Below are 21,317 nucleotides of genomic sequence, written 5' to 3'. Positions count from 1 at the left end.
TTTATGGAATTCTTATGGAATAAGGAAGACTCTAAAATTCATGCTCACACCCTCTCCTTTGGCCTCCCTCATGCCATATAGCCCAAAATCACCGCCATATTATCAACACCTCCAGTCCATGGCACTTTACCTTGGTCTTTGCTTCCACTACAAGGGCCACATCTTCAAGACGAATCCCAAATTCTCCATCATGATAGTAGCCAGGTTCTGGGAAAAAAAAGATGCTAATGGCATTAAGCAGGCGCAAGCTTCCTGGACCAATCTAAGTAGCTGGAGGACCCAGTTGCCTGGCTGCCTGTGATTTGTTGGGTCTGTCAGACCCACAGTTTATTAGATAGTGCTCATTGGCTAAGCACAAACAATGTCAGGCCTCAGATCTCTTCTAGGCAATGCCTGCTTTATCCTCCCTGCCTTGCAATACAGCAGGGAGGACTGAAGAGCCATTTGGGACTTGGAGATACTCCCATTGACCTGTGTGCCTCTGTTCTGTTTCTTTTTTCTTTTTTCCAATCCTGGGCCTTGAACTCAGGGACTAAGCACTGTCCTTGGGCTTTCTTAAGGCTAGAGCCACACCATCACTTCTGGCTTTTTTTTCCCCTATGTATTTGGTACTGAGGAAACGTAACTGGGTTTTCATGCATGCTAGGCAAGCACTCTACTAGTAGGTCAAACTCCCCCGCTTTTTTGTGGGTCATGGGGCTTGGACTCTGGGCCTGGGTGCTATCCCTGAACTCTTCAGTTCAAGTCTACTGCCCTACTGCTTGAGCCACAACGCCACTTCCCATTTTCTAGTGATTAATTGGGGATAAGAATTTTACCGTCTTTAGTGCCTGGGCTGGCTTGGAACCGCAATCCACAGATCTTAGCCTCCTGAGTTTCTAGGATTACAGTTGTGAGCCACTGCACCCGGCCTGTTTTTTTTTTTTTCTTCTTCTGTTGGTAGTGGAGCTTGAACTTAGAATTTGGGCACTGTGTGTAAGCTCTTCAGCTCAAGGCTAGCATTCTACCACTTGAGCCACAGCACCACTTCTGGTGGTTAATTAGAGATGAGTCTCAAAGACTCTCATGACTGGGCTGAATTTGAACCGCTATTCTCATATCTCAGCCTCCTATGTGCCCCACTCACTGTCCTGTTATCCCAGGACATTTCATTGGCAACTCCACAGTCTAGACACACAGTCTAGACAGATACTAACTGGGAACCAAGATCCAAGAATAAAAAAAGGTCACAGGTCAAGGAGGGTGAGCATAAGGGTAGGACAAGCCATTTGGAGCTGGGGTAGGGATGGGAGTACAGAGGTAAGGGAGTACACTGATGGAATGGGGAGAGTGGCTGTGCCTAGAATGCTCTTTAAAGGGAACAAGACTGCCGTCCCTAGCTCTGGGATTGTGTAGTAGGGTGGAGGGGCCCAAGAACCATACCAATGGACGTGAACATCCCCTTGGCCATAGGAATGTTGTCATATTGGAATCCCACTGGCCCTGTAGAGGAAGATAGAGGCATGGTGTCAGCTCTCCTGTCCCCATCAGCTTGGAACTGAGAAGATTCTAGGGAAGAGCAGGTAATTGGGGTCCCATGGCATTTCTACAAGCATTTGCACACACAAGACATGCTATGGCTTTGCTTTCTCTGGGGGTACTGATCCTCTGTCCGTGTTCTCTGAGATGCCAAGCAGGCAGGAGGAATAGTTAGCTGTCTGCGTTCCTTACTCTGTAGAGCATCATTTCCCATCAGCTGGGTGACCTTGAGTAGGTCATACACCTCTGTGCATGTGGTTGGTCATTTCCATACCTGTTAAACGCTCTTTTTCTCTTTCATAGGAGGGTGTAGGGATGTCAGAAAAATGGAGGAATCCTGGGGCAGGAGCTGAGAAAATACCTACATTCATGCACACACAGGAAATTGCCAATGCCATGGCCCGTCCCATGACCATAATTGAGCCCAACATTCCACAAGGCTTTGCGGGCAAAGGCTTCCACGACTCGCCCTGGAAGGGAAAAGAAATCGCTCTGTTTAGCTGGGTGGAAGATTGTCTACCTTGGCCCTTCCTGCTTAACTACCATACCTAAGGAATGGGGTTCCTGAAAGGACACAGTGATGTTGAAGTGGAATGGAAAGGGGCAGATGGATTGAAACCAGTAGCTCCCTGGCCAACAAAGCCATTCACTAGCTCCAGCACATTGCACATTGCACCTTGCACAAATTGCCTGTATGGCTCTATTACAATTTCTTTCCATGCATTAGGCCTTAGTGCTTTGATACCTACTTACTCCAGGAATCTTTCATGATTGCTGCAGCCCACTGTGCAGCAGTCCCGCACCTCTGAGAGACAGTATTGGTTAGCACTGGAAGCAAGGGACCTGAGAACAATGCCTGGCTTTCCTACTATTCTTTTTTTTTTTGGTTAATTATGGGGCTTGAACTCTGGGCCTGGGCGCTGTCCCTGAGCTCTTCAGTTCAAGGCCAGTGCTCTACCACTTGACCCACACTGCCACGTTTCCAGTTTCCTGCTTGTTTACTGGAGATAAGAGTCTCACAGACTTTCATGCTTAGGCTGGCTTTGGATCGTGATCCTCAGATTTCAGCCTCCTGAGTAGCTAGGATTACAAATGTGAGCCACCAGCACCCAGGTCTACTATCCTTTTGTGAGGAAGTTAGTCCAGGATAGGAATACTGACTCCATTTTTTCATCTATAGGAGAGAGGAATGTGACATAACTTTTGCCCCTTCTAGGCTCCTGGGGTAATGGTCTGCCATGAAATGGTAGTGCCATGAAATTAAGGCCCACTGCTTTGCACCCAGCCTGGTTTCTGAAACCCACCTGATGTCGCAGCAGGAAAGACAAGTCTGGATAGATCTATGTTTCCCATCAACACACGGGTATATGCTTCCTGGTAGGGAGAGGAAGAGGTGAAGTGAAAGATAGGACAAGAAGTTGGGGAGTGTTTGGCTGCTTGACCTGGAGGGCTATGAGTATAGGCCTCAGATACATAGGGGAGGGAGAAGGGAAAACACATTTTCATAGGTGGTTATTCAGGTTCTAATTGGTCTACACAAGTCATAATGTGTGGAGAACTGAGGACATTCTTGTAGAGGATGGTGACAGTAGGGGGTGGCAGACAGATTCTCTGGGTTGAAATTCTAGCTTGGCCATTCAAATTCTGAGATCCTAGACTACTGACTTTCATTTTTTAAATTTTGTTGTTGGGGTAATATATAGAGGGGTTACAGTTACATTTGTCAGGTAGTGGGTGCATTACTTCTTGAACATTGATACCCCTTCTCATGTTTTTGTTCCCTTTTCCTTCCCCCAGCCCCTCCAAATCTTTTTGTTTTTCCCCCTTCCCTTCCATATTTCAAATAAACATATACATAGTATATCAGGTAATAAAGTCAGATACAGTAACCACATGAGATTAACCATAAGGGGGAAAAAAGAGAAAAGAAATAACTACACATAGTACATTGAGATCAACAACCACAAAGATAAACCTTGTTTCCATATCCTAGAGTTCATTTCATTTAGTCTCATCCTATACAACCATATGTACATAGCTATTGAGCTATTGTGATCCTCTGCTAGGAGAGTCCTAGGTGTGTACTAAGTATTGATAGGAACTAAGAGTACCTAGTGCCTAAGGTTGTGGAACAGGAGGGGGAGGACTTAGAATGAGTGTTATGTGGTGAGTATATTCTCAAGCAAACCCTAGTACTCTTACTATGAGGCTCCTTCTTGACCATCCATTAGTTTTCTTTTTTTTTTTTTTTTGCCAGTCCTGGGCTTGAGCTCAGGGCCTGAGCACTGTCGTTGGACTTTCTCAAGGCTAGCACTCTACCACTTGAGCCTCAGCACCACTTCTGGCTTTTTTTTTGTATGTATGTGGTACCAAGGAATCGAACCCGGGTCTTCATGAATGCTAGGCAAGCACTTTAACCACTAGGCCAAACTCCCAGCCCCCCATCCATTAGTTTTCTTAAAACCTGAAATTTTGTGTTGAAAATGCTTATTTGACAGGCATAGCCTTCCTCTGTCAGAGAAAGAGGGCAGGCTGATGGTAGCTTCTCTTGGTCACTGCTGCTTGCTGGTGATATAATTCAAGTCCCATCACCTCACACCCACACAGGTTTGGGATCTCATATCCTGAAAGAGTGGACTCAATTTGCCAGACGGTGAAGCTCCTGGAGGTGTGTACAGTCCAGTCTTCCCCTACTCTTGTTTTCAGTATACGTTCTGATTCACCATATGCTTGCTGTATGCATGGATTACGGCTCCCTGCTCTGTCACCAGACATCTCTCTAAAGGGCACAGAGACAATGCCCTTCTTTGGATGAGCAGCTCTCGGGGATTCCTTATCATCTCTAGCTCCTTTGCATCTGGGTGTTGCCTATTCATTTTCCGCCACTTGGAACCCCTTCTCCATAATTTCTGCTACATTGTAGGCCAGAGCCACACATAGCAAAAACGAATGTTTCTGCACTGATATTCCACAATAGGATAAGGACCAGCCTGGCCCGAAGCTTTGTTGGTAGTCTGAAATCTCTCTGAAGTACCAGAGAGCATTGGGGTTTTTGGTAAGAACTTAACTTCTCTGGGCCTAAGTTTTACCCCCTCAAGTGAAAGGGCTTTGGCATTAGTTTTGGGGGGATATTAGGGAAGGGTGGCAAGAGATCCTAGACCCAGCCCTTACCTTTTGGAAGGTAGAGGGGGAGCCCCAGTGGACTGTTCTGGTGATATCTGTGGTCCCATCCCTATGGAAAAGGAAAACCAAATCAGCCTGCTCTGCTAGACACTTGGGAAAAGGGCCAGGACCATGTGCTTCCTGTATATTTTCTGCTGTGGTTCCAACAACAGTGTTGGGTAAGGGACAAGTTGGAGATCAAAGGAAGGCAGGTCTGATCATCAAAACCACACCTTCAATGTCTGTGCACAGAAGACGCTCTACAAAGCCCTCGCATTGAAATCACTATGTTCTTTTGACAATCACGGACCCTTCCACATCCTCTCCTATATATCCCAACTGGGTGATTTCATAGCTCTGGGTTTCCTTAGGTCAGCAAAGCTTGGTAACAGAGGATCATCTCCCTCTTATACATGGGAAAACTAGGGATCTGAGAGAGAGCACAGTTACAACATTCCCATGTTTGAAGTTATTTACCATGGGCAAGCTCCCTGGGAAGCACGGCAGAGCAGGTCTCACAATGCCCACTTCACAAATAATACAATTGAAATCTCTCAACTGTGAGCACAGGGCTGACCCAGGGATTTGTTCAGAGTCCCAGTGCAGCAAAGTCAAAGCTAGAGCCATTACTCATAGCTGTTCCCCCACACGATTCCTGTATTCCTCTGGGAGGGGGAGAAGGAAAGCTGGGGAGAAACTGTTCCTGGCCCTGGGAACTCTTCTTTGTGAGTAGGTCATAGGGCGTGACAAAATTCTTTCTTAGAAGGAGAGAAGAGCAAGTGAGATGACCATTCTCCACCCATTACTCTGAGCATGATCCAATCCAACAATGCTCATAAAAAGTCACTTCCCCTTTGCATATCAGCCATCTCCAGTACAGGCAACATGAAACTGGGACTGTTCAAGTACACAGATACTAAGTAAGCCAAGTACCTGCCATGTTGGCTCCTGATAGCCATGCTAATGACAAAAGAATAGGTTTTTTTTCCCTGAGCATATTCACCATTTCCACTGAAGAGAAGCAAGGAAACCTCTTGATAAACCACCCTTTTCCCCCCTTTCAGATTGGCATAGTTGAATGATTGGGCATACATTTGAGAGGGATAGGGTTAGTCTATTCTATATGGACGTCATGTTGTACACTGTGCAATGGAAACACATCTCAAGTATTGCTTCTCCCCATCCACAACCTGACATAGTCACCTCATCTGTGCCATAGGGGGAGGGCTTTGCTGGGGAGTATGTGAACCGCATGGTGGTACTGGGCCATATCCCAGGCCTACAGGAATGGATGAGAATATGAATGAATTTGTACAGCTGGGCAAAACAGTCCAATAATTTGCATATCTATAAAATATTTTGCCAGGTGTCAGTGGCCCATGCCCAGAATCATAGCTATTCAGGAGGCTGAGAACTGGGGATTGACTGAGATTCAAAGGCAGCCAGGACAGACAAATCCATGAGACTCTCATCTCCAACTAGTCAGCAAAAAGGTGGAGATATGGTGTTGGGGATTTAGCTCAGCAGAAGAGCCCTTGCCTGGCAAGTGCAAGGCCCTGAATTCAGTCCTGGGGGAAAAAAAGGTGGAGTATATATGGGGATGGTGTGTGGAAGGGTAGGGAGACCCCAGCAACAATATGCAGCTCTAAATTCAAACCCTAGTGTTGTTTCACTGAAAACTAAGCAACCAAACAGACAAAACAAAAAAAATTGAGCAAGGGATGTATATCACCCCCCTCAACTATTCCGATGTTGTTTTTTTTCCACTACACAGGGACCTCCACTTGGGAAAATGAGAAGGGTGCTCAGGGTTTGTTTAAGTCAGGTCTCTCCTTTCACAGATGGAGAGCTCATAGCTGAGGAAAGGCAAGCTTTGACAGACTTTTGGCAGTCAGTTGGGGAATACGGTACATACCAGTATTGTCCCCCAGAATCCACCAGGTACATTTCATCTGAGGACAGCTTGCGATGCAGCTCCTGAGTTGGGCTGAGAAAGAAAGAGAACACTGAAGGGAGCAAGTTAGTATTTGGGATCCTGAATGAAAGCAGAGAAACTCCCTGGGGGCTGGGTTTTCAGGTTTCTCTGCCGAGCAAAATGAGTGGAAGTCTATCCCACAGGACCCTGGGAAAACATTCAACTTGCTGCTTTACTCAGCACACTTCTATTTAGCTTACACTTGGCTGAACAAGTCCTTGGTCCTCATGGAAAGGAGAAAGGAATAACCCCAGGATGTGGAAGGTACTGGGAAAATTTTAGAGAACATCTAGTCCAGCCACTCCCTTAACATGGGGACATATTAGCTCACAGAGGCAAAGAGGCCTGAATGAGGCCATGAAGGAAGCAGGGCAGAGGTTTCTTTGAGTCTGGATGCTCCATCTTACATCCTTTCTCTATTTTCCTGATGTACTTGAGAGTAGAGTCCTCTCCCCCCAAATGATAAGGACCCTAAGGGTGAGGCTGAGCAAAAGTTTAGGGGCCAAGAAGGCCTTACTATATTATTTTCTAGCTCTTCTAAGGAGAAGAGCCACAGCACCACTTTCGGCTTTTTTTATGTATGTGGTACCGAGGAATCGAATGCAAGCCTTTCTGCATGCTAGGCAAGCACTCTACTATCAGGCCACACTCCTGATCCCTCCAAATTTTATTTATCAAGGTTACAGTGATTTGTCTTCTATAGGGCCAAGTATCTGGCTAGTGTATATATATCTTGGGTTCACCATCACTGGTCAGATTGAGTGAAAAGATTTTTCACCATAAAGGCTTATGAACTTTAAGAATTGGCTAACTGCCGGGCACTGGTGGCTCACAATTGTAATCTTAGCTACTCAGAAGGCTGAGATCTAAGGATCATGGTTCAAAGCCAACTGAGTCAGGAAAGTCTGTGAGACCTTTATCTCCAGGTAACCACTAGAAAACCATAAGAGGAGTTGTGGCTCAAAGTGGTGGAGTGTTACCCTTCAGCAAAAGATGTTCAGAGACAGAGCCCAGGCCCTACGATCAAGCACCGTAACTATTACCACGAACAACAAAAGAATTGTCTAGCATAAGCATGGCACAGTGGCTTGTAATCCTAATTATTTGGAAGGCATAAATGTGAGACCCTATTAGAAAATAAGGCAAAAGGGCAGAGGTAGATTGCCCGCCTAGAGAGTGCAAAATCTTGAGAATTGACTAATATAAATATGTCCCAGCATCTTGTAGGGAAAAATCACCTAGACCTTTTTGTTTCAAGGCACTCCCAATCCTAGACTAAGCTCCTCCCCTCAAACCTCATAGTGCCCAGAGCTGAAGGACTCAATCCCTAAATGTGACTCGGGGCCCAGTGCATCCCCCTGTACCCACAACCATTACCACCTTGAACCCTAGAAAACTGTGTCCTGAAATACCTGTAATGGGCCAGGGCAGCATTCAGGCCACTAGCAGAAATGGTTTGGAAACTGGGTCCAGAGGAAAACTCTTCTTCTCTGGACATACAAAGCAAAGAATGGTGAATGAATGGGCCTAGGGACTAGGCGATCAACAGGATTCTCACTAGATCACATGAGGACCCACCACTGTCTTCACCTCAGCCTGACTCCATTTGCTCCCACTCTCTGCCTCCTTCTTTGCCAGCTCTGTTCTATTACTTGAACAGCAATCAAGAACAGCAGGCACACCGTGAACATCCATTTTGCCCTCTTCTACTCCATTTAAAGATGAGAGCAAATCAAACTAGTTCCTCATGATCCGAGCACAACCCCAACCATGGACCAATAGACCACATCTCAAACTTGAAGTGTGCCTTTGGCCTGGGCCAAATGTGTCTCAGGAACCCCTCCTGGAAATGTTCTAGTCTAGGACTGCTGGCTAAAGTCAGTGTTCCCTAGGGAGAGGGAACTGTGTCTGAAGCACACGCTAGGGGGTGCTGTTGGGTTGTCCCGCTTTTCGATGAGGCAGTAGATGTCATCCAACACCCCCTGCACACCTCCCAGACCACCCAAACTGACTTCTAAATACAAGGAGGATCTTTCTCCTAATTAAAAGGAGTAATTACCCCTTATTGCCCCCCCCCCGACACACAGAGTGAAAGATAATCAATCTATTACCCTCGGAACTTGTCCAAGATCTGTGCCCCAGAGAACTCATCCACAGTGCCCTTTGGCACATTCTTCTCCAGCCACACCAAGTACCGAATCACAGCCACTGCATCCCGCACCTGGAGCAGGAAGCAGAGAGGCAGTGGGGGTGTGGGCAGAGCGGCAGCCACAGGGGCTCAAGATGATGATCCCATAGCTACGCTGGGATTTGATGTTATTAAAAACTAGGATGGCTATTTGATATCAAAGAATTTCCATTTATGTTTATATCTGATTATAGTGTGCTTGTGCTTAAAAAAGCATTCTTATCTTTAGAGATACTTACTGAAGTGTTGACAGAGGAATGATAAGATGGTCAGAACTTGCTTTCGAATAATCTGGCAGCGAGAGTGGGAGTGCAGGGCACGGAAGCGGGGTTATAAATGAAACTATGCTTGATGATTACTGAAGCTGGGTAATAGGGGACACAGGGGATCATTATGCTATTTTCTCTACCATAGCATATGTTTAAAATTTCCCCTAAGAACAAGTTTTTCAATATGAAGTAGTTTATCCTAATTTTACCAAGACTGTTTCCCCAAAGTGAGCCATCTTTCTTGTTAGGGTAAGGAAATCATTATGGTGAACACTTAGAATGTACCAGGCAGTGCTCAAAGCAATACATACTTTACTAAATCTTCACAATAACCATATACTATAAGATTACCTTTTTTGTGAGACAAGGCCTTACTATGTAACCCAGGTTGACCTTGAAATGTCAACCTTTCTGTCTCAGCCTCCTGAGGATGACAGGCATATACCGCCATGCCCAGCTAAAATTCCTACTTTAATATGTGCTAAAAAGGAAATAAATCCCAGGAAAACAAACCAGGCTCTATTGGGTGGCAAGTATCAGAGGATGGGGGAGGGGAGAGGAAATGGAAAGGGGGATGAGAGTGAATATGGTCAAAGTACTAGAGAAACACATTTGAAAATAGAACAATGAAGATTGTTGAAATTGTTTTAGAAAGGGGGGAGGGGGCATGTGGGAGAAAGATGGAGGGGGTACGTTTGATCAGGGTATATGTGTACAATATGTACATACAATGTACAATATGTATACACATATGTGCGTATGTGGTATATATAAAATATATATGTAATGTACTTTCTCTTTCTTCACCCCCATTACCATCTCTTCTCCCTATCCTTCTAATAACTCTCTTGACCCACATTTTACATGGAATACTGAGGCCTAGACAAGTAGATTAACTTGCCCAAGATCTAGACAGTGGGTGGAGCTGATGCTTCACCTCAGATACTGGGCCCAAGACCTATACCCAGGAGTTTATTGTCTGCTTCTTTGTTTCATTGAAAATCTTCTTCAGGCTCCTCTGGAAGCTTCCCCTTCTAACCCTTTTATACCAAGAGCTCCCAAAAGACCACTTGAGCATTAGCTCGGATATGAGCTTACATGACTGGACTTGAGGAGGGTCTGCTCCTTACTGTTCTTCATTGCCTTGGTCACCATCACTGGGGAGTAGTTGTCTGTCAGAAGTTTCTCCTGTTAGGGAAGAAGAAGGAGAAGGAGAAGGAGAAGGAAAAGGAGAAGGAAAAGGAGAAGAAGAAGGAGAAGGAAAAGGAGAAGGAGGAGAAGAAAAAGAAGGAGGAGGAGGAGAAGAGGAGAAGGAAGAAGAGGAGAAGCAGGAAGAAGAGAAGGAAGAGTAGGAAGAAGAGAAGGAGGAGGAGGAGGAAGAAGAGAAGGAGGAGGAGAAGGAGGAAGACGTGAAGGAGGAGGAGGAGGAGGAAGAAGTGAAGGAGGAGGAGGAAGAAGTAAAGGAGGAGGAGGAAGAAGTAAAGGAGGAGGAGATGGAAGAAGAGGAGGAGGAGTACCTCTAGAGCACAGTAATATTTCCAAAGGGGCCAGGACTGGTGGTTCATACCTACCGTCCTAGTTTCTTGGGAGGCTAAGAATGATAGGATCACCTTGTTCAAGGCCAGCTTGGACAGAAAAATTGCAAGATCCTATTTCAACTGGTAGCTAGGCCCAGTGGCAGATGCTATGCTATGTGAGAGGTTGAGGTTAAGAGGATCACAGTTTTAGGAAAGCTCAGGAAGAAAAGTCTGGACTCTATCCCAATGGAAAGAAATATGGACATGTTGGTATGTGCCTGTTATCCAAGCTAGGATGGGAAGCCTAAAATATATGAGTCACATGAAAATATATGAAAAAATATATGAATCATGGTTTAAGCACGTGTCTAGGCAGAAAGTAAGACTCTATCTAAAAAATAGCCAGCATAAACCAGGCCTGGAGATATGTCTCAGTGGTAAAGCTCTCACTAGCAAGCATGAGGTCTTGAGTTCAAACCTGAGCACTGCTAAAAGAAAGAAAAGAAAAGAAAAAGAAAATGAAGCAGAGGTACATACTAAAGTGAGGCTTGCTACTTCCCTGCCTCTGCAGGTCTTGCCTATGCATGCAAGTCCAGAACAACCTACCCACTCACCTTTCCTTCCTCCAGAAAGGCTTCTATAATGAGCAGGCTTATTAACAACTCATTCCCTACGGAACTCTGCCATTGCTCAGAGCCTGGCCGTTGGCCTCCAAGGGCTGTTATAACTATGAATTTCCTGTACATATCCTTGCATTCATTGCCATTTGCTGAACACCTACCAGGTGTCAGCCACCAAGCTACATTGATACTATGTTGTTTAAATCTCAGAGTAACTCCTTCTATAAGGTCAGGACTCTTAGTATTATTTTAGAGGTGAAGAAACAAATAGCCACATTAGTTAAGCTGCTTATACAAGATCATTGTACAGTCAGCAGAGGAGAGTTGGTTCAGAGTCACATTCAACTGTCCCTAAAATCTTTGCTTGACTAGACCAGGCTATATTGTCTCTAGCTTTTTCCACAACTACATGAACTTTCCACAAGCAGAGAACTTTCTCTTATCTTTTCCCAGGGAAGCCTAGAAGGGAATACACAAACATCTGTTGACTAACCAGATGACTAAATTGCAGAGAGGCTTTGATTCCATTTTAACTTAACACTTATTGGATCTGGAAAAGTGGATGGTACTTGGCAAACTCACCTTGGGTATCACTTCATAAAGCCCATGTGTGGTATATTGGGTCCCAATCCAGATCTTAACATTTCCTATAGTATAGGCCTGGACACTGGCTCGAACTTGATTGTAGTCTTCAATTTGCACACATGTGGAGTCTGTGCAATTTGAGTTCAGGTACTGCAGAGTCTCAGGACTAAAACGACTCTTGTTTGCAAATAACCTGTGTACAAAGAAAATCTGGGCAGGATCCTCAGTATCAGTTGAAGATAACAGAAAAACCTACAAGCACACACTCAGACTCTGTTCCTAGCAGTCAGAGGAAGCCAGCATAGCTATGGGAGTCAAGCACAACACGTTAAGCTTTGTTAGGAACAGAGGTTGAGGAGTTAAAAAATACCCAATAGATTTCCCAGGGTGGGGATCCTGTACAGCAGGTATTAAGCTCTGGGCATCCTGAAAGCTGGATACTGGGGACAAAGAGAGGGTAGAACTTGAAGGAAATTCAGGACAACTTGCCAAGGTAAAGCCATACCTGATAGAAGTGTTTGTGAGCAGAGTGTAGGAATAGAAGAAGGGGTTGAAGGGGATGTCACTGCTGCGAAGGTTGAAAAGCCCTGGAAAAGAATTATAGGGATTATAATTCAGGCCTGTTTTGAGGGTCTTTAGGGTGCCGAGGAAAATTAGATACCTTTTATCCACCAGAGTAATGCAGATATGGAACAGTTAAGACATAGTCTAGCCATAGTAATTGGGCAAAAATCCCTGAGCCATGGTGAGGCAGAGTACAGTAACCATGGGTGTCAAAGCTGGAGGGCAGTGTCCTGGGCTGGTGACTTGGCTGGTGGGAGGCATTTGCTGGCTTGCTTCCACTTAAGTAGACAGAAATACTCTGCTGCTGGGATCAGTCCATTCATCCCATGGCTTGTGGCTAACCGCAGCTTGTTCAGCACCCCCACCCCTACTCTGTAGACATGAGCTTCTGATCTTCTACTCATGAGTTCCCATAGGCCACAGAGCTCACAGCCACTGGTGGGCACATGGCTGCTTGGGGAGGGGGCTCTGCGCTTAGGGCTCAAGGAGCTTGTGTACACGCATGCCCATAAATCCAGACTCACAGGCTGTCTCATCAAGTGCCGACAGAAGAACAGCAGTTGGAGCCATGCTATGCTTCTGCATCTGACTTCGGATGTCAGATACTTTCTCCTGCCAAGTGCTCCCTAGAAGCAAAGAAGCCAAAAAGAAAGTGTAGGCAGCATACCTTGTCTTTGAGAAATAGTTCTCCCTTAGGATAATGGATAATGGTATCCTTGCTTTTTTTTTTTTTGGTGCTGGGGATGGATGCCAAGGCTAGAGTCCTAACACTAAGCCATGAACCTAGCCCTTCCTTTTGCTTTAAAGAAGCAAAAAGTAGGGCCGGAAGTTTGGCCTAGTGGTAGAGTGCTTGCATCAAGCCCTGGGTTTGATTCCTCAGTACCTCTTAAACAGAAAAGGCCAGAAATGGAGCTGTAGCTCAAGTGGTAGAGTGCTAAGCCTTGAGCAAAAAGAAACTCAGGGACAGTGCCCAGGCCCAGAGTTCAAGCCCCAGGACTGGCAAAAGCAAACAAACAAACAAAAAAGTCCTACTTGGGTCCAGATAGGAGCACAACTGATAAATTAATGCCATTTTAAGCCTTCATGTAAACTGGTAAATGTATTCAATAAGAACCAAAGATTTGGGTATGATATCCTATGGTAAAACAAATATAAACATCATCATTTTAGCCTTGTTTTTAATTTGTTCATACTAAGGCTTGAACTCAGGGCCTTATGTTCTTGTTTAGCTTTTTCATTCAAGGCTAGTACTCTAACACTTGAGCTACAGCTCCACTTTGGATTTTTGGAGATAAGAATCTCATGGACTTTTCTGCCTGGATTGGCTTTGAACTCTGATCTTCAGGTCTCAGCTTCCTAAGTAGCTAGGATTAAGAGTCTAAACTACCAGTGCCCAGTTTCTTTAAAATAAACAATCCGATTGGCTTTAAGTATATCACAATGTTTTGCAATCATTACCACTATCTAATTCTAAGACATTTTCATCATCCTAAAAAGAAACCTTATACCCATTGAGGAGTCAGGCCCAATTCCCCCCTCCTTCCAGCCCTAGGAAGCCACTAATCTATTTTCTGTCAATGGATTTACCAATGCTTGCGGATTCATATAAATGGAATCATACAGTCTGTGGCCTTCTCTGACAGGCTTTTCTCACTTAGAATTATGTCTTCAGGATTCAATAATATAATACATTTTAGAGAAAAATAAAACCTAAATGTTCTGAGGCATAGCACTAACTTTGAGTAGCTAACTTTTCATGTTCTGTCTTATGCACCTTCTACCCTGCTTTTAAAACCTGCAAGGGGATGGGAAGAAAATCTCTCTTGTCTAAGCTTTTTTTTTTCCTAGTCATGGGACGTGAACTCTGGGCCTGGGTGCTGTCCCTGCCTCTTCAGACCAAGGCTAGTGTTCTACTTGATCCACGATGCCACTCCTGGTTTTCTGGAGATAAGAGTCCCACATTCTTTAGTGACCAGGCTGGCTTTGTACCCCGATCCTCAGATCTCATCCTCCTGATCAGCTAGGACTACAGGTATGAGCCACCAGCGCCCTGCATTGTGTAAGCTTTTGGAAGCTGATCTCTGAGAAGGCTTCCAGGTTCAGCTCTGGATCTAAATGGCTTCCCACTGATGACTGGCAGCCTGCAACATTCAACATCTCTTGTGGGAAGTGACAAACATCTATGCAAATCCTATACCAATCTCTCTGATATTTCTTTTCTGTCCTCAACACATTTTCCTGACATAAGTGTGATCTTTCTTATGGGAATAAGATGATGAGTTGTATTTATGATAAAACAGTCTTGGAGAGCAAGTTCTTCTAAAATGGTGGCAAGATATACAAAGAGTGAACATTGAAACAGATAAAGAAAATTAGATAAAATGTTTACTGGTTTCATCATAGGCACAATTTTGACATGTCCCTTCTGCTTTTCTGACTTCTTTCAAAACCAGAAATGTACATATGTAGTAAAAGGGGCCTCTCAAATTGGCCAGTGTGACTGAAAATCCAAACGAATTGGCCTATTCAGAATTCATAGGAAGGCAGGGTGGTTGGCAGCCAAGAAACTGGTTCACATTCAGTAGCCTAGTCCTGTCAGGATTTTTTTTTTCCTGTCAGGATTTTATTATTACTTACAAGAATCCTAGAGCAACTTGAGCACAAAAGGTCAGAGATAGCACCAGGCACTGAATTGAAGCCCCATGATGTGTGTGTGTGTGTGTGTGTGTGTGTGTGTGTGTGTGTGTGTGTGTGTGTGTGTGTGTGCGCGCGCACATGCACATAAAGAATTCTAGAGCATACTTATCTTGTGATGTATTTAGATGGAGCTATTGAGGTCAGTGTTATGTACATTAGCTTTTCCAGCTTTTCCAGGTGAATTATCTTTTCTTTATGGTCCATTCAAAACCAAAATCTTCTTCTATGCCACAGACTTACCTTAGTTGTTCACTTCTTTTGCCCGTGTCAGTCATCTCACAAAACTAAATTCATTCCTTATTGCAGAAGGACAAGATGCAAAAAGGGTCAAATGATTTCCTATAAACTAATTTCTACTACCAGAGAAGCAATTCCCATCACATCTTTCCTCTTTAGTTTTTTTTCATTTCTTTGACACTCTTTTCCTCCCTTCCTGATATTTCATGCTTCATATCCCAACGTGACTTATTCCAGAATTTTCCAAACAGAGTTCTGAGCCTCAATGGACTCAGATTCTCTGTGAAAAAGTTTAAAAACTGCATTTTTCACCAAGCACCTCAGGACTGGGGGCATGGCTCAAATGGTAAAATGCTGCTTGCCTAGCTACTGTACATCCTAAGTTCAAACCTCAGTATTACCAAAAAAAATTTTTAGCCAAGCATTCTTAGGTGATTTGGGCACATGGTAAGTTTTGGATTTCATTCAGTTGTTACCCCTGTGACAACTTTTTCAGTCAAAAGAAGCAGCAGTGGGGATCCATATTAGGAGGGAGCCATTGTGGTACAAGTTGGAAAGGGGGAAGGGCTTACTCAATCACCTATGAATGCTTCCTGTAGGGCATAAATGGGTTGGCTTGGTACTGGTGGCCTCTCAGATCCCCAGACTAGGTCCACAAGATTGGTGGTAATGGATACCAGCTGTCTGTTGGCTTTTTGAAGGGCCAGGTCATAAACGTCCCAAGTAGCTGTAGAAACAGGAAGAGTCAGGAGTTAGGGAAAACTGGTTCAAGCAAAGTTAGTTCTGCTTTACTTTGCCCCCCCCCCCCACCACTCCACTCCTGTAGCTCCAGCTGTTCTGAACCTCCCCCTCCCCCCAGTCTAGTCCTCGTGGAATGCATATAATCCTCATCCTTCTCTCTGTACTTTTTTAGCCTAAATGTACTGAGCTCACCCCAATGATCTCTACTGTCAACTGGCTAACCTTGTCTTTTTTAAGTGTCAATGGGTGGGAGTGAACCTTTTTTTGAGTATCATTTTCACCATGATTTGATGCCACTTTTAGTGACGTCCAGATATTTGATAGGCTGGTAAAAATGTTAGTTTGGAAGCTGGAAGCTTTCCTGACATATTCAGGAGGTTTCTACCTTTGAGGCATGAACTGATCAGCTGCCCACAATCATAATCTATTATCCGTATTATTATCTTTAAATAATTGTACAAAGCGGTTTCAACTGAAAGCATCAGATTCTGAGTACAATGCACCTTGATGTCACTCTATATTCATTCTTTTTAATAGGTCTCAATGTAACAGGCCATCCATGTAACTTTGTAGCAAAATAGTCTGCAACTACAGGTCTCAATTTAACAGGCCATCCATATAACTGTGTTGCAAAATATTCTGCAACCAAAATTTCAAAAGGATATAAACAATATCTTTTTTTTTGTTTGTCATGGGGCATGAACCCAGAGCCTGGGCGCTGTTCTGAGCAATTTTTGTTCAATGTTAGGGCTCTACCACTTTAAGCTACAGCTCCACTTCCAGTTTTCTGGTGATTAATTGTAGGTAAGAATCTCACAGACTTTCCTGCCCGGGCTGGCTTTGAACCATGATCCTCAGATCTCAGACTTCTGACCAGCTAGGATTATAGGCATGAACCATCAGGGTTCAGCTCAAAATGATACCTTTAGGATCATTTCTTTACTGCCTAGGAGGCTGAGACACTCTCTGGACAAGTCCAAGAATGCAGGGATGAACATACCAACTGAGAAGAGGAAGGGATCCACACCTACACGTCCTCCAGTAGGAATTTCAGCAGCAATCCAGGTGGTAAGGGAATTAGCACTCACTGAAACACAAGAAATGCAGAGGTTATCTCCAAGGCCAGCCTGGGACTTCTCTACCCAGGTCTCTGTCTGTGACAATCCTCCATGTTTCTACCATCAGTCTAGGAGGGCAAATTATCAGAGCTTCACAAATGGGCCCAGTGTAGCCTTGCATATAGTCCCACACCTGTGCCCTCCCAAACCTAGTCTGGATTCTATGCTGGGAGAGGCACAAATCCATGTGGGCTTTCTACCTTCCTTATGGAGTTCCCAGTTGCAGTCCATCTGTCGCTCTGCTTGAGTCCAGTACCGACTGTCAGTCCAGACAGCTGCCTTCCCCATGGTCACCACAGCAATACCTGGGCAGAGCAGAGAAATATGGAATTAAGGGGCAAGGTGAAGGTGAAGAATGTGACTTTTTTGATGGATGTGAAATTGAGTACTGACTCTGAGGATGTTTCAAGGGGCTGCTAGAAAGGGTTTATCGCCTCCGCTGGATGGAAGAGGGACAGTAGTGTTAACAAGAGGACCTTGGCAGTGAGACTTCTCTGTGTTGTAGCCCTGTACAGGAAGCCACTCTTTTAGCAGGAGAAGTAGTTTTTTTGTGAGTTGAAAAGAGCTGATATTGCATATAGGTGCCCTTCGGAAAGAGGAGACTTGGTCTGGAGACTTGATGGCTAGTAAGGACACTAAGCCTGGATGTAGCTTGATGTTCAGGAAGGAATGGTTAAGGATCAGCAAAAGAACCTGGATTTCATTGAAGAGGCTGAAATCCAGGTGGGACCCTCTTCAGAAACTGAGGCATTATTAAGAGCTTCTGGGTCTGGGTCTCGTTTGGCTATGTGAAGTGATATCTATAAAAAGACCTGTAAATTAAAACTTATCTCCTAGTGAGCCATCATATGAAGGAATGAATAGATCCCTTGTGGGTAGATATAGAAGTAGAAACTAAGTCAGAAATGGAGCCCAGGGAGTGCTGGGTTGGACCTAACTATGGAAGCAGCATGGAAAGTGAGCATGCCTCACTCTTAGAAATGTGGCCAGTGTACTCAGATTTGTACCCTGGAGAACCTGATGGTTTCAGGGTGGAGAAGAGAAAGTTGAAAAGGGCAAGAGTAGAAAGGGCTTCTTTGTAGTAGATCTTGGGGTCTTGGTTGCTGAGGAACTATTTTTGCTAGGTCCTTCAGCAGAAATAGGACCTAGGACCTTGTTGGTCCCCCAACAGAAGCAAAGGTAGCAGGTAATGGCTCTTACCTGCAGTTCCTGTGAAGCCTGTCATCCATGCACGCCTCTCATCATGTCTGCCAATGTACTCGCTCTAGGAAATGGACACCATAGAGTTATATCCTACACCCAACTATATCCCAGTTTTTGGAGTGGTCAGTTGCAACCAGTCCCACAAGGCACCTCTGTAATTGCCTCAGTCCATTAACTTCTCTTCCTCTGGACAATTCTATTTTACTCTCAACTCCACTGTCTACCACTGGACTTGAGGTTACACTAGACTGTTCTTCAAAGCAATCTGGCCCCTATAACCAGAATGCAAATTCTGGGTAATCTAGGATCTTGACTTTCAGGTTTCCCTTCAGATATCCTCTCTTCCTTTTCAGTCTATACTAGCCCATCGGGTACATTGAAAACAACTTCTGTAGAGCATCACAAACTTTGGGCCAGTTGGATCTCTGTACTCATGATTCCTTATCTGTAGCATCCACCAAACACAGGCTGAAAATATTTTTAAAAATTACTAAAAATGTATAGACTTTTTCTTGTCATTATTCAATAAATAATCCTGTATGACAACTATTTACAATGTGCATTATAGTAGGTATTATACATATTTAAAGGCAATGGAAGGGTATGCACATGTTATGTGCAAATACTACACCATTTTTATAAGGGAGTTGAACATCCATCCATTTGAGTGTCTGTGTGGATTCTGGAGCCAGTCTCCTGTGGATGACTGTTAATTGACTTATAATCCTTGAAGACACACATCTTGACATTTTCTTTTTCAAAAAGGAAAACTGGAGAGTTGAGGTGTGGCTCAGTGGTATCATCTACTGAGTGAGCATGAGGCTTTGAGTTTGAAGCTCAGTACCACCAAAAGAATAAAAAAAAAAACCCACGCAACAACAAAAAGCAATCTCAGAGACCATCTGATATGTGATTAAGGTTCTTAGCCTTTCCCATCAAGTGGAAAAGTATTTTAAGGAAGTTTAACTGACATTAAACTGTCTGTTCTTCCAGTTGGGCTGGTACTTGATGTAGAGTGGGTGGAAAGGGTGCAGATAGAGCCAGTGATGGAAAAGGGTGGGCTGCTAAGGAAGGATTGGTACTTTAGGGAAAGTAGTTCTTATTCAGATGGTTGTATGTTTTAGATTGTGTGCCTATCCCATTAGACTAGGGTACACACTTGTGTAACTCACTGAGCCTCCCTTTGCTCAAGACAAGCACTCTACCACTTGAGCTACAGAGCCACTTCTGGCTTTTTCTGAGTAGTTTATTGGAAATAAGAGTCTCTTGGCTCTCTCTGGCTTTGAACCGCAACCCTCAATTCTCAGCCTCCTAAGTAGCTAGGATTATAGACATAAGCCACTGATGTCTGGCAGAATATGTTATTTAAGTTGCATTAAAATTATCATTAAAAAAAAGAAAACAAGGGGAGTTTTGCCTAGTGGTAGAGTACTTGCCTAGCATGCACGAAGACCCAGGTTTGATTCCTTGGTACCACATATACAGAAAAAGGCTGGAAGTGGTGCTGAGGCTCAAGTGGTAGAGCTCTAGCCTTGAGAAAAATCCAAGGACAGTGCTCAGGCCCTGAGCTTAATCCCAGTACTGGCAAAAAAGAAAACAATAATATGGCAAGGTGCTTTTGGCTCATGTTTGGAATTCTAGCTACTCAGCAGGCTGAGATCTGAGGATCAGAGTTCCAATACAGCCCAAGCAGAAATGGATGTGAGACTCTTATCTCCAACTAACAGCCAAAACAACTGTAAGTGGAGCTGTGGATCAAGAGGTAGAGAGCTACCCTTGAGCAAAAAGAGTAAGGGACAGTGCCTAAGTCCTAAGTTTAAGCCCCAGGACCTGTACACACAAAATATCCCATCATGTACAGGCCGTGCATAGTGGTGAACATCTATAATCCCATCTACTGTGTTGCATAGCAAAGAGAATGGAAGTCTGAGGCTGGCCTTGGGCAAAAACACAAGACATTAAGGCATGGCTTAAATCTTAATCGTAGAGTACTTGTCTAGCAAGTTAAAAAAATAAACAATTCAAACCCCAGTACAATCAAACAGAAACAAACTGCCACGTTCAAGGTCTCTACTTTGGTCCCTTTAACTGTGAAATGCTTTCTTTGCTTTCATCTTCTGAGTCTGTACTGCCTTCTATTTGTGGCCCACGCCTAGTGGTTAACCCAGCATAGCACAGAGGAAGAGGAGCAGTTGCTTACCATGTGTGCATCTGTGTCTGGGATGATGTAGGCAGAGAGATTCCAGGCCTGTATCTGCTGGCGGAGAGCGGTGAGCTGTGCTGTAGTATTGACCGCAGTAACTGGGAGGTGCTAAAAGATGACAGGAAAACACCCAAATGCACATACATTGTTTAGAGAAAATGAGGCCTAGTCCCCTTACCTCCAGAAGAGCCACCAGCCTCTTATAAGGAAAGGTAGGGTGGCAGCTGATGTTATTGCTTAGTCTGTAATCAAGATGCCTGGGCTAAACCCAGAGGGAAGTGTTGAAAAGTTAGAAGAATCTTTTGAGTCAGTAATGGGATCTGAGTGTGGGATGGGAGTGTGGGTGAGAACCTCAGGAATCTGAACACTGGTACTGGGCCAAGTCATGAGGACATTCTCTTTTTTGATACCTTGGGGTACAGTTAGCAAATAAAAATATAGTATGCTGGGGCCGGGAATTTGGCCTAGTGTAGAGTGCTTGCCTAGCATGCACGAAGACCCGGGTTCAATTTCTCGGCACCACATACATAGAAAAAAAAGCTGGAAGTGGTGCTGAGGCTCAAGTGGTAGAGCTCCAGCCTTGAGAAAGTCCAAGGACAGTGCTCAGGCCCTGAGCTCAAGCCCAGGACTGGCAAAAAAAATAGTATGCTATCCAGCTACATTGAACTTTCAGATTAACAATGAATACTCTTTTATTCTGGGTATGTCTCATGTACAATT

The 21,317-nt window shown here is 44.4% G+C and overlaps 1 protein-coding gene across 1 annotated transcript in view; it reads right to left on the bottom strand.

Annotated features, from left to right (window-relative positions):
- Xpnpep2 (X-prolyl aminopeptidase 2) overlaps positions 1-21,317 on the bottom strand; it is a 31,122-nt gene that overhangs the window by 4,972 nt on the left and 4,833 nt on the right. The window contains exons 3-19 of the mRNA XM_090325821.1: positions 20,595-20,705; positions 18,392-18,455; positions 17,392-17,496; positions 17,074-17,160; positions 15,913-16,059; positions 12,923-13,024; positions 12,340-12,421; positions 11,832-12,027; positions 10,211-10,300; positions 8,767-8,876; positions 8,068-8,145; positions 6,596-6,667; positions 4,690-4,750; positions 2,823-2,892; positions 1,884-1,988; positions 1,423-1,482; positions 131-207 (exon numbers count right to left, since the gene is read on the bottom strand). Coding sequence (XP_090181947.1) covers positions 131-207; positions 1,423-1,482; positions 1,884-1,988; positions 2,823-2,892; positions 4,690-4,750; positions 6,596-6,667; positions 8,068-8,145; positions 8,767-8,876; positions 10,211-10,300; positions 11,832-12,027; positions 12,340-12,421; positions 12,923-13,024; positions 15,913-16,059; positions 17,074-17,160; positions 17,392-17,496; positions 18,392-18,455; positions 20,595-20,705 — 1,617 coding nt within the window. The remainder of the gene's footprint in view (positions 1-130; positions 208-1,422; positions 1,483-1,883; positions 1,989-2,822; positions 2,893-4,689; positions 4,751-6,595; positions 6,668-8,067; positions 8,146-8,766; positions 8,877-10,210; positions 10,301-11,831; positions 12,028-12,339; positions 12,422-12,922; positions 13,025-15,912; positions 16,060-17,073; positions 17,161-17,391; positions 17,497-18,391; positions 18,456-20,594; positions 20,706-21,317) is intronic.

Source organism: Megascapheus bottae, chromosome X, assembly GCF_031878675.1.
Source record: "Megascapheus bottae isolate mThoBot1 chromosome X, mThoBot2.hap1, whole genome shotgun sequence".
Taxonomy (NCBI): Eukaryota; Metazoa; Chordata; class Mammalia; order Rodentia; family Geomyidae; genus Megascapheus; species Megascapheus bottae.
Note: the sequence above shows the minus strand (reverse complement) of the source record. Positions and strands in the feature narration are given on the sequence as shown.